The sequence below is a fragment of the Lynx rufus genome, unplaced genomic scaffold (assembly GCF_022079265.1).
Source record: "Lynx rufus isolate CCGP_SWC_20201006 ecotype Redwood Valley unplaced genomic scaffold, mLynRuf1.p SCAF_8, whole genome shotgun sequence".
Taxonomy (NCBI): domain Eukaryota; kingdom Metazoa; phylum Chordata; class Mammalia; order Carnivora; family Felidae; genus Lynx; species Lynx rufus.
In genome coordinates, this window is record NW_025814896.1 from 88,449,545 (window position 1) to 88,461,773 (window position 12,229).

A 12,229-nucleotide genomic window follows, 5' to 3' on the forward strand; every position below is an offset into this window, starting at 1 on the left:
CACCACCTCATTGTTTTCAGCATAGTCGGAAGTGTTGACTGTTCCCTTATATTCCAAGGATTTTTATAACTATAGACTCCAGGACATCCCTGAGTTTCAGAATAGTTTTTCTTTTTTTGTTGTTTTTTTGTTTTTTTGTTTTTTTCTGGATTGAAGTGGAAAACTATTTAGTCACCTTTGGGCAGTCCCTGGGGAATCAGATACCGGGGGCGGGGGGGAAGGCTGCCAGAGTCCAGGGGTGGGAATGTCCGGCTGTCCCTCATTTCCTGCTCCTCATTGCCAGGCACGAATGGCTGAGGGCTGGAGGGGGCACAGATCACAGCTGTCTCCTCACAGGGATCTTAAATCTCCCCGGAGTGTGTTCGTGTGTGCGTGTTTGTGTGCATCCTGCCAGAACAGGGAGTCTGACTTTCCTGTCACGCCTGATTCATTGAATCTGGTGAGAGGAAGGTGCAGCTGAGTCAGTGATGAGCGGATTTGAGTTGTCATGTATGTATTTTTAGTTGACATGTTCTTTTCTTAGTTTAAAAGATAAAAAAATGAGAAACTGACATATGGAAACACTTCTGGAGTTTTTTTAAGAAACAATTTTGAACTTACAAAAAAGTTGCAAAAGTAGAACAAAGAAGGGGGCCTGGGTGGCTCAGTTAAGTGTCCCACTCTTAATTTCGGCTTAGGTCATGATCTCACCGTTCATGGGATTGAGCCCCGCATCAGGCTCTGGGCTGACATCGAGGAGCCTGCTTTGGATTCTCTCTCTCCCTCTCTCTCTGCCCCTCCCCTGCTTGTGCACACACACTCTCTCTCAAAATAAATAAACTTAAAAAAATATCAATATCACTGATTAACATTCTACTCCATTTGCTTTATAATATTCTCTCTCCTCTCCCTCCTTCTCGTTTTCTTCCTTCCTTTTTCTCTGTCTCTCATTTGAGGGTAAGTTACATTCATCATGGTCCTCTATCCCTAAATACTTCAGGGTATATTTCCTAAGAAACGTGTAAAATATATTTTTAAGAATTTAGAAATAGGGATTAAGAATAGGGATATTCTTTTACATAATCACACTGTAGTTACCAACTTCAGTAAACTTAACACGGCTGCCATACTTCATCTAATTCACCGTTCATCTTCTGTCCTATCAATTGACCAAATAATGCCTTTTATAGCAAGTCCCCCTCCCCCTCTTTCTCAGTATGGGATCCAGTCTAGACTCTCATATTGAATTTAGTTGTTGTATTTCACCAGCCTTCTTTTTTTTTTTAAATGTATTTAATTTATTTATTTTTATTTTTTTATTTTTTTAAAAGATTTTATTTTATTATATTATATTTATTTTATTTTATTTATTTATTTTTCAATATATGAAGTTTATTGTCAAATTGGTTTCCATACAACACCCAGTGCTCATCCCCAAAGGTGCCCTCCTCAATACCCATCACCCACCCTCTCCTCCCTCCCACCCCCCATCAACCCTCAGTTTGTTCTCGGTTTTTAAGAGTCTCTTATGCTTTGGCTCTCTCCCACTCTAACCTCTTTTTTTTTTTTCCTTCCCCTCCCCCATGGGTTTCTGTTAAGTTTCTCAGGATCCACATAAGAGTGAAAACATATGGTATCTGTCTTTCTCTGTATGGCTTATTTCACTTAGCATCACACTCTCCAGTTCCATCCACGTTGCTACAAAAGGCCATATTTCATTCTTTCTCATTGCCACGTAGTACTCCATTGTGTATATAAACCACAATTTCTTTATCCATTCATCAGTTGATGGACATTTAGGCTCTTTCCATCATTTGGCTATTGTTGAGAGTGCTGCTATAAACATTGGGGCACAAGTGCCCCTATGCATCAGTACTCATGTATTCCTTGGGTAAATTCCTAGCAGTGCTATTGCTGGGTCATAGGGTAGGTCTATTTTTAATTTTTTGAGGAATCTCCACACTGTTTTCCAGAGTGGCTGCACCAGTTTGCATTCCCACCAACAGTGCAAGAGGGTTCCCGTTTCTCCACATCCTCGCCAGCATCTATAGTCTCCTGATTTGTTCATTTTGGCCACTCTGACTGGCGTGAGGTGATATCTGAGTGTGGTTTTGGTTTGTATTTCCCTGATGAGGGGCGACGTTGAGCATCTTTTCATGTGCCTGTTGGCCATCCGGATGTCTTCTTTAGAGAAGTGTCTATTCATGTTTCCTGCCCATTTCTTCACTGGATTGTTTGTTTTTTGTGTGTGGAGTTTGGTGAGCTCTTTATAGATTTTGGATACTAGCCCTTTGTCCGATATGTCATTTGCAAATATCTTTTCCCATTCCGTCAGTTGCCTTTTAGTTTTGTTGATTGTTTCCTTTGTAGTGCAGAAGCTTTTTATCTTCGTGAGGTCCCAATAGTTCATTTTTGCTTTTAATTCCCTTGCCTTTGGGGATGTGTCAAGTAAGAAATTGCTACGGCTGAGGTCAGAGAGGTCTTTTCCTGCTTTCTCCTCTAGGGTCACCAGCCTTCTTTAATCTGGAACATTTCCCACAGCCTTCGTCTTTTACAACAACTTACATTTTTGAATAATATAATACACCAGTTTTTTGTTAATTGAATATTCTTCATTTGAAGTTTGTCTCATGTTTTTCTCATGGTTAGATTTGTTACTAATTTCTGGCCAGAGTACTTTGTGGGTGTGTTGATCTGTCTCAGGTTCTAGAAGCACAAGATGTCCCTCATTGGAGATGTCCATTTTGATCACTTGTCGAGGTGGTGTCTGATTTTTCCATTGCATATTTACTGCTCTTTTCCCCCCTTTGAAGTCTCATTTTTTTAAATATATTTTTTCTTTATTTTATTTTAATTTTTTTTAACGTTTATTTATTTTTGAGACAGAGAGAGACAGAGCATGAACAGGAGAGGGTCAGAGAGAGGGAGACACAGAATCCGAAACAGGCTCCAGGCTCCGAGCTGTCAGCACAGAGCCCGACACGGGGCTCGAACCCACGGACCGCGAAATCATGACCCCAGCCGAAGTCGGCCGCCCAACCGACTGAGCCACCCAGGCACCCCTCTTTATTTTATTTTAGAGAGAGTGAGCAAGCGAGCAGGGGAGAGGGGCAGAAGGAGAGAGAGAGAATCTCAAGCAGGTCCACACTTAGCATGGAGCCCAATGTGGATCTTGATCCCACAACCCTGTCTCAAAGAGTCAGATATTCAACTGACTAATCCACCCAGGTGCCACCCTCCTCCCAAAGTCTTTTAAGAGACACGTTTAGACCCTGCAAATATCCTGTGCCTCATCAAAATGTGCCCCTAAATTTAGCATCCACAGAAAAAGGCCTGAGGTTTTTAAATGAAATTATTTAGATTTCTCTGTGTTTCATTAGAATAAACTCACTTGGCCACTTTAATTTATAGCCTCCCACTTAGGGCTCAGATTTGGAGGCCATTACCCTGTAGTTCTTCTCCCATCTCTGATAGGATAGTAGCCTCACTGGGTGATGAGTCTGGGAACTAGCTCCTTTTCCTTGGAGGAAAAATGTGTGCCCTGTCAATGTGTAAACTGCCTGGACCTCTCCCTCCTCCCCCGTGCCAATTCCTGACTTCTCTTTCAGTCTGTGGGATGGCAGCAGTGATTTCAGCCCTCGCATTTCTCCTGCCCCCACATTCCAATGGCTCCAGAACATAGCACTGCCAAGAGGGATGGCCAGGTCTGGGGAGGAAAACAGAGACCTGTTTCTATTAGTAGGCTGCAGGGGGCGGGGGGGCGGGGGGAGATGGGGACGTGGGGTGGTGGGTATTCCTTCCCATCTGCCAGTTTCTGCACACACTCAGAGCTGGCTCTCAGGCAGCTGGTGCAGGACCCCCAGGCCCCTCCTTGCCTCATATGACCTCTGCTGAATCCTGTCTGCCACAAGTGGCTACTGGTTGGTATCAGTGCCAGTGCCAGTGCTCCTGAGCACCTGGCATCACTGCTTTCGTGTAGGCCTCTGGGCCCTAAATCTGTGCCTCAGTCTTGACCTCTGGATGTGGTGGGTCTCCCTGAGGGTCTGGGCCCTCCTCCCCTAGGCCTCCTGAATAAAGCCACCTCTCCTCCAATTCTATGGAAGAATGAATGAAGAGTGGCCATAAGGGTTTCCTATGATCAATCCTGAGACCCAGCCTACCTCCCCAGGAAGTCCGACCTCCCCAGGCTGGCCTCCCAGAGCAGTTCTGTGCTGCCCACTCTGGGGCAGCCTGCTCCTTAGGGGTGGGGACGGGCAGCTGGCTGTGCTGCCTCCAGCCTCTCCTCCTAGAGGAGTGGGGGCTTGTGAAGCCACCCAGTTCCTCCAAAGGACTGGTTCCAAGGCCTATGACAGGGGTGGGAGGTGGGGGCATTTCAAGGTCCAGAAAGATATTAAGGGAGGAAATAACAAGCAGTCCCTCCTGGCCCAGGTCTCCCTGCCTCCGGAGGTGCCTGGGCTGGCAGGGGTGGGGCCGGCACTTCCCTCTGCATTTCCTCCCATTGTTCCTGCCCCACTTCCGGGAATTCTCCGTGGGGCGGAGGGTTGGCTGGCCTGGTGCCAGAAAGGGAGTCCTTGGAGGCCAGGCCTTGCTCTTGCAGCAGGTTCCAGGGCTCCCTTCCAGCAGCATGTCTGCACCACCAAGCCTGCCACCCCCTCCGCTCCCACTGTTCGCTCTGCCTTTCCCTTTCCCAGGTGACCCCTCAGGGATGTGGGGACCTGAGTTCTAGGGCAGGCTCTGCCATCCACCTGCTGAAGCCAGTCTGTCTGCTCTGCTGCCCGGAGGGAAGTGTGACTCTGATGCCATGGATTCACAGGTCTTTTACACCAACTGTCTTGTCTTTTTTGACATTGCCTGGGGCCAGATGTAACCCAACTAACTAACATGAGTTTGCTCCTCAGTGAGTCACATATAGAAATTGCAGCTGGTAGAGTTGTTGCACAAAGGAAACTTTCTTTGCAGCAAATAAAGATCATGGGGAATAACTTCCAAAGCCATGACTTCCCTAGCAAGGGGTGAATGGGTTCCTTCTATTTAAAATCTTTAGACAGGGTATGAGGACAGTCATGCACCTTAAGGAAATATGCCTGTACTTACATTGTATGTTATGTAAATGAGGCTTGTGCTCCTCCTCAGGCAGAGATTTTAGTATTATAATGAGGTAAAGGTAACTGTTAGTCACTCCATGGCTCACTCCATGGTTCATCCGCGCAGTGTAAGTGGAGAGTTAAACTCGACCTGGTCTGGGTAGTCTGGGCTACTGGAACTCTTCATCAGGGTGGTCATTATTGTTTGAGGGGTAGTTTTGGTTTCCATCATGGGATGCTATGCCAGTGGGGTCTTTTTCCTAAGTTAAGAGACAAACTGGAAAGAAGAGCTTATAGAAAAATGTGGGACAAAGGTCATAGGGTACAAGCAGGCGAGCAGGTCTTGGGTTCTACCTGGTGACACTGAGGACACTTCAGTCAACACACTGGTGACAAGTGCCTTCCCCATGCTGGCCCTATGGGATGGAGACACTCCAGGAGCCCCTGCTTACGCTGTGGTACAAGCCTGCTCCGTGCTGCAAAAGAATATAACACACACCAGTCCAAATTCTAGAAAATGTGACTCCTGGCATCACGAGGAATGAATAGTAGTGAACGTCTCTCTCTTTAGCCCTTTCTTTAAAGAAATGTCAGAAAAATATTACAAAATTCCGCACAAATCAGGCTATTGCCTTGCTGGCGAAGGAACCTGTAAGGTGACCGACAGTCCACTGGTCCCAAGAATAATGGAGCTCAAGTGATTTTATTGTCTAGAAACTTATGTAAGTGGCAGTTAATTAATTAGTAATTAATTACTTTTATCGTGGTAAAATATACATAACAAAACTTACCATTTTAACTATTTTAAGTGCACAGCTCGGGGCGCCTGGGTGGCGCAGTCGATTAAGCGTCCGACTTCAGCCAGGTCACGATCTCGCGGTCCGGGAGTTCGAGCCCCGCGTCAGGCTCTGGGCTGATGGCTCAGAGCCTGGAGCCTGTTTCCGATTCTGTGTCTCCCTCTCTCTCTGCCCCTCCCCCGTTCATGCTCTGTCTCTCTCTGTCCCAAAAATAAATAAACGTTGAAAAAAAAAAATTAAAAAAAAAAAAGTGCACAGCTCAGTGGCATTAAGCACATTCACACTGTTGTGCGACCATCACCACCATCTGTGTCCAGAACTTTTTCATCACCCCAAACTGAAGCTGTACCCACTAAATAATAACTCCCCATTCCCTCTACCCTCCTGGTAACCTCTATTTTATTTTCTTTCTTCAAAAACTTGCTTATTCTAGGAACTTCATGTAAATGGAATCATACCGTATATATCTTTTTGTATCTGGCTTATTTCACTTAGTATAATGTCTCCAAGGTTCATCCATGTTGTCGCAGGTGCCAGAATTTCTTTCCTTTTTTGTTTGTAATTTTTTTAATGTTTATGTATTTTTGAGAGAGACAGACACAGAGTGGGAGTGGGGGAGGGTCAGAGAGAGAGGAAGACACAGAATCCGAAGCAGGCTCCAGGCTCTGAGCTGAGAGCCCGATGTGGGGCTCGAATTCACGAATGGTGAGATCAGACCTGAGCCGAAGTTGGACACTTAACCGACTGAGCCACCCAGGCGCCCCCAGAATTCCTTTCCTTTTTTAAGGCTTAATAATATTTAATTGTATGCATGCTTTTAATTAATTAATTTTATTTTAATTTTTATTGCATTTTATTTATTCATTCATCTGTTTATTCATCTGTTGATAGATACTTGGGTTGCTTTCATTTTTTGGCGATTGTGAATAATGCTGTTATGAACATGGGTATACAAATATCTCTTTGACTTCCTGATTACAATTCTTTGAATAGATAACCCAGAAATGGACTTGCTGGATTCTGTGGTTTGATCCATTTTTCCTTTCCCTTTTTTTCATTCCCACCAACAAGACACAAGGATTCCAGTTTCTCCGCATCCTCACCTACCTTTGTTGTTTGCTTTTTTTTTTTCGACAGTGGCCATCCTAATGAATGTGAGGTAGTATCCCATTGTGAGCAGTTTTTTGTCTTTTTATGAATATTTTATTTTATTTTGTAAATTTAAATTTTAATTAATATACAGTGGAATATTGGTTTCAGCAGTAGAATTCAGCGATTTGTCACTTACATACAACACCCAGTGCTCATCACAAGTGCCCTTCTTAGTACCCATCACCCATCTAGCCCATCTCTCACCCACGTCCCTCCATCACCCGTCAATTTGTTCTCTATCGTTAAGAGTCTCTAGTGGTTTGTTTCCCATAGTGGTTTGTTAAGAGTCTCTAGTGGTTTGTTTCTCTTTTCTTTCCCATAGCCCCCTTTCCCATATGTGCATCTGTTTTGTTTCTTAAATTCCACATATGAGTGAAATCATATGGTATTTGTTTTCTCTGATTGACTTTATTTTGCTTAGCATAACACATTCTAGCTCCTTTTGTCATTGCAAATGGCAAAATTTCATGATTTTTGATGGCTGAGTAATATTCCATTATATATGTATATATATGTATGTGTGTATATATACAATATATTATATATATAGTATATGTATGTGATGTATATAATATATATTATGTAATATATATATCACATCTTCTTTATCCATTCAACAGTGGATGGACATTTGGGCTCTCTCCATAGTTTGGCTATTGTTGATAATGCTGCTATAAATGTTGGGGCGTATGTACCTCTTTGAATCTGTATTTTTGGGTAAATCTGTATTATGGGTAGATACCTAATAGTGCAATTACTGGATCATAGGGTAGTTCTACTGGATCATAGGAGCCTCCATACTGTTCTCTAGAGTGGCTGCACCGGTTTGCATTCCCACCAGCAGTGCAAGAGGGTTCCCCTTTCTCTGCGTCTTTGCCAACATTTGATGTTTCTTGTGTTGTTAATTAGCCATTCTGACAGGTGTGAGGTGGCATCTCATCGTGGTTTTGATTTGTGTTTCCCTGATGCTGAGTGATGCTGAGCATCTTTTCATGTGTCTGTTAGCCATCTGGATGTCTTCTTTGGGAAAATGTTTATTCATATCTTCTGCCCATTTGCTAACTGGGTTATTTGTATTTTGGGTGTTGAGTTTGATAAGTTCTTTATAGATTTTGAATACTAACCCTTTATCAGATATGTTGTTTGCAAATATCTTCTCTCATTCCATAGGCTGCCTTTTAGTTTTGTTGATTATTTCCCTTGCTGTGCAGAAGCTTTTTATCTTGAAGTCCCAATAGTTCATGTTTGCTCTTGTTTCCCTTGCCTTTGGAGACGTGTCTAGTAAGAAGTTGCTGTGGCCAAAGTCAAAGAGGTTGCTGCCTGTGTTCTCCTTTAGGATTTTGATGGCTTCCTGTGTGAGCAACCAGTTTTAAAAATCAGCTATTTAGGTCAAGATAGAAATTTTATTTCCATAAAGCTTCATAAAACCTGTATTCATAAAAACCTATATTCTAATCAGTTGTTACAGACACTAGAAAAGAAGGAAGGCCCCAAATAATAGGTGTGCTGTTTATTCATCAGGGAAAAAAAATTAAGAAGCAAATGATGAGAGCACTCCTGTGGCTTTTCATTGTTCACACCCTGACAGCAATATGCAGGAAGCACACAGAAGTCTGATGCGACATCAGGCGACAGTTCTGATGGACACGGGCCACTTGCTGTTCCTGATTTCCGGCCACCGCTACAGAGATGCAGAATGCAGTTTGCCCATTTTTTAGCTTAGGGAACACACACATTTTCCTTGGCACTCTTTCAAGGATCCCTTAACTGATTGTCACTCAATGATCTACTCTTTCCAAGAGCCCATACATTTATGGGACTCCCACCCCTCAGTCAGAGGTGCTGCCTTAGGTGTATGTGGTGTGACAGTCCTGGGCCTCTCTTGGGAGTGGGACATGTCCACCCTGGCCCAATTTGCTTTTCTCCCTGTCTCTGAAGACAGGAAAGACTGTTTTTCATTTATGATCATTGCTGGCCGAGGCCTGGGAAAGCAATATAGATGGCCAGTGTAGATGGAGTTTAGAGGGGCTACTGCACCTTCAGAGCAATGCAGGTGTGATGGCTTTCAGGAGACACGGGTCTGGTGGATTGTTGAGGTGTGATGGGCAAGACAGCCCTTATATGGGAGTGTCCAGGCAGACAGGGGTGATGGGGCGAGTCCTCTGGGGAGAGGCAGAAAGGGGTCAAAGTTGACCTTGGGAGAAGGTGTCTCTCATCTGTGTGCAGGGAGAGGGGCCTGGCCCTCCTCGGATGGTACATGGGGTGGCTGGGGGCAGGGTGCTAGGGAGCATTAAGGGGTCCTAAGGGACTGTGGTGTTCTAGGCAGATCAGCTTTGCCTGCAGGGTGTTTGTTTGTGGGGTGAGGTGGTAGGGTAAGGGGTGGGGGTGGGGGTGGTCTGTTGGGAGAAGAGTCAGGCACATTAGGCTAATTCTTTACATTCTACTTTTCTCTCCATTTAGGTTCTTGGGGGAAGCCAACATCCCACTCCGGGAGGTCCTTGCCACCCCCAGTCTGTCTGCGAGCTTCAATGCTCCCCTGCTGGACACCAAGAAGCAGCCCACGGGGGTAAGTGCACACTGGGTCTTTGCATCAGGCTAGTGTCTGGTCTGAGGACTTGCCTTTCTGACCCAAATGGTGTTTCATAGTCCAGCTACCAGCAACCAGGCCAGGTCCTCCCTGGCTAGAGCTTAGGGTGCTGGGGAAAGGAACTGGCATGGAAGAGGTGGGAAGGGGGTGGGAGGGAATCCTGGCCCCACCTGCTGGGCTCAAGTCAGCCTTGTCTCACACCAGCTTTGCCTGTCCCCTGGGTCCCCTCCTGCTCTGGAGGGAGGCACAGTCACCTCCTGGGACTGGTTTTCCACCAGAAACCTGATGTCTCCCCAAGCTTTCTGGGCAGCCTTGGTTATGGCTCCCCCAATCTCCTTGGCAGCCCTCCCTCACCACCCAGCCCCCATCTCTGGATCTGGAATATCTGAGTCATCTGGGTCACAGATCACAAGGGAAGGGGGACAGACATTTCCCTCCCCTGCCCACCGGGACCTGTCAGACCCTCTTCCTTTCCTCCATTGTCCTTCCTGCCCCTCCCCCAGCCTTTCCAGTGCTTTCCCAGTCCTAGCAGACAATTTCCAGCTCTCATCTCTGGCTTCCCGTTATTTTTAGGGAGCTAAATATATGCTGCAGGGTTCTTTCTTCCTGGTCAGTAGAATTCCTGACCTTCCCTCTGGGTCAGCTCCACCTCCCAGGATGCACTGGGGGACTATCCATTTGGAAATACTTCCTCCCAGTGAGGCCCTGGGGATTCTGGGCTGAATTCTCTTAGACACAGTGGGGCTACCTTGTGTGTGTGTGTGAAGGGGGGAGGCTCTTGGCTGGCTTGGTGAGTCAGGAAGTGGCCAATCTGGGCAGAACTCTGATTGGAACTACTACTGGGTACTGAGAGCTGGGGAAAGAGAGTGACTGACTGAAGTCACATAGTGAATCCATGTCCAAATAGGGACAAATTACTGAAGTCACATAGTGAATCCATGTCCAAATAGGGTGGCACATCTTTTAAACTCTCAGGAGTAGAAGAGACTTGAATGGATTCCTGGTCCACTGTGCTTCTGATGCTGGAATTTCTTCCCGAGGCATCTTACTTAGGCCAATGTTGGCTGGATGCTTCCCTGATGAGAGATGTTACTTCCCAGGAGAATCCATCCCTTTCTCAGATAGTGCTTATGGGCAGAACGTTTGGGTTTAGTGCAGTGATCTCTCGTAGGTTTGTAACCTCTTTAAGAGCTTTCCAGGTGAAATCTGAAACCAGCTCCCTTTCAAGGAAGGCAGGGAGAGAGCAAAGAAAGAGGCAGGGCACTCCAGACTGGTAGGCAGCCGGTTTAGTAAGCAGGGAACTTACCTATGAGGCTTGTCTGGGGCAACAGCAAGATAAGTAGATACCTGCACCCATCCACCAAATCTCAAAAGTTTGTATAGAGATCTTAACTGGGTTCAGTCATGGATACCATCCAGATAGTCTCAATGCCATGTCACTAGCTCAAGACGATGCCCAGAGCAGTCTTTGGGAGCAAGGACGGCAAGCAGAACTTACATTCCAAGGATGGTAGAGGGGGTGAGGAGCCTCTAATTGTCTAGGTTTAGCTCATGGGTCAACTGGTGGGCGTGTCCTCTGATAATCTCCTTCAGTATCACTGAGCCTGTCTCCATCACCTCTTGATCCCCCCTTGTCCTCCATCTGAATTCTCCAGTCTAGTCGTGCAATCTAAGGGTTCTAGCACCAATTTCCAATGTGTGTATGTGGGTTTTCCCCCCACACCACCAAGCAATTCTCTGACACCAGCTGGGTGTCCTACAATTCAACTCAGTTCTGACACTGTCTATCCAGAGACAGCACTGGGTTAAGGGCTTAGTCCTGCAAGACCTTCCCTTCCCCTTCCAATGCCAATCTCAAGTCCAGTCTCTAGGCCGAATGTTCTTATGACCCAATCTTGGGTTTGATTAATTTGGTAGAGTGGCTTGCAGAACTCAGAGAAATATTTTATTTACTAGATTACTGGTTATTATCCAACTTGGAAGCTCTCCAGTCCCTGTCCTTTGGGTTTTTATGGAGACTTCATTGGCAACTGAACTCATTCACCAGCCGTGGAGGTGGTGGGGCTGAAAGTTCTACAACCTTCTAATTGCAAGGTTGGCTCCAATAGCAACCAGATCCAATCCTTAGGTGATTTCCATTAGCACAACAAAAGACACATTTATGGTTCTTATCACTTAGGAAATGCCAAGGAGTTCCCAAAAGGACCTCTGTGCCAGAATCAGGGACAATGACCAAATATACATATATACACACATATATTTGTAATTAGAAATCACAGTATCACATCCACATAGACAAGAAGGACTCCAAGCACTTCTGGATTCTGAGGAGGACCACGGCTTTCTCTACAGGTGTAGAGCACTAATGGATGAACTGTACGTAGCTGGTGAAGGAGATACTTTGAGTCAAGGATCTGCTTGGAGCTTCTCCAACAAACCTCAGGGCTGGGCTGCACTTTGTTGTGTATTGAGCCCCTCTTTTAGAGTTCCTCTAAAACTTCTTTTAGACCCAATCTCAACAGGGGGTGCCCCCCCCCCAACATCAACTCAATTCTGATACCATCTACCCAGAGACAGTGTCAGATTCCACAAATTGAGGATTCAGTCCTACAAGTAGTGTGCCTCCACCT

At 45.6% G+C, this 12,229-nt stretch overlaps 1 protein-coding gene across 4 annotated transcripts in view; it reads left to right on the top strand.

The window, feature by feature from the left end:
• The window catches only part of DYSF (dysferlin), a 225,763-nt gene that overhangs the window by 39,718 nt on the left and 173,816 nt on the right, over positions 1-12,229 (top strand). For all 4 annotated transcript variants that reach the window (XM_047069397.1, XM_047069398.1, XM_047069395.1 and 1 more), the window contains exon 4: positions 9,473-9,578. In XM_047069397.1, the coding sequence (XP_046925353.1) occupies positions 9,473-9,578 (106 nt within the window). The remainder of the gene's footprint in view (positions 1-9,472; positions 9,579-12,229) is intronic.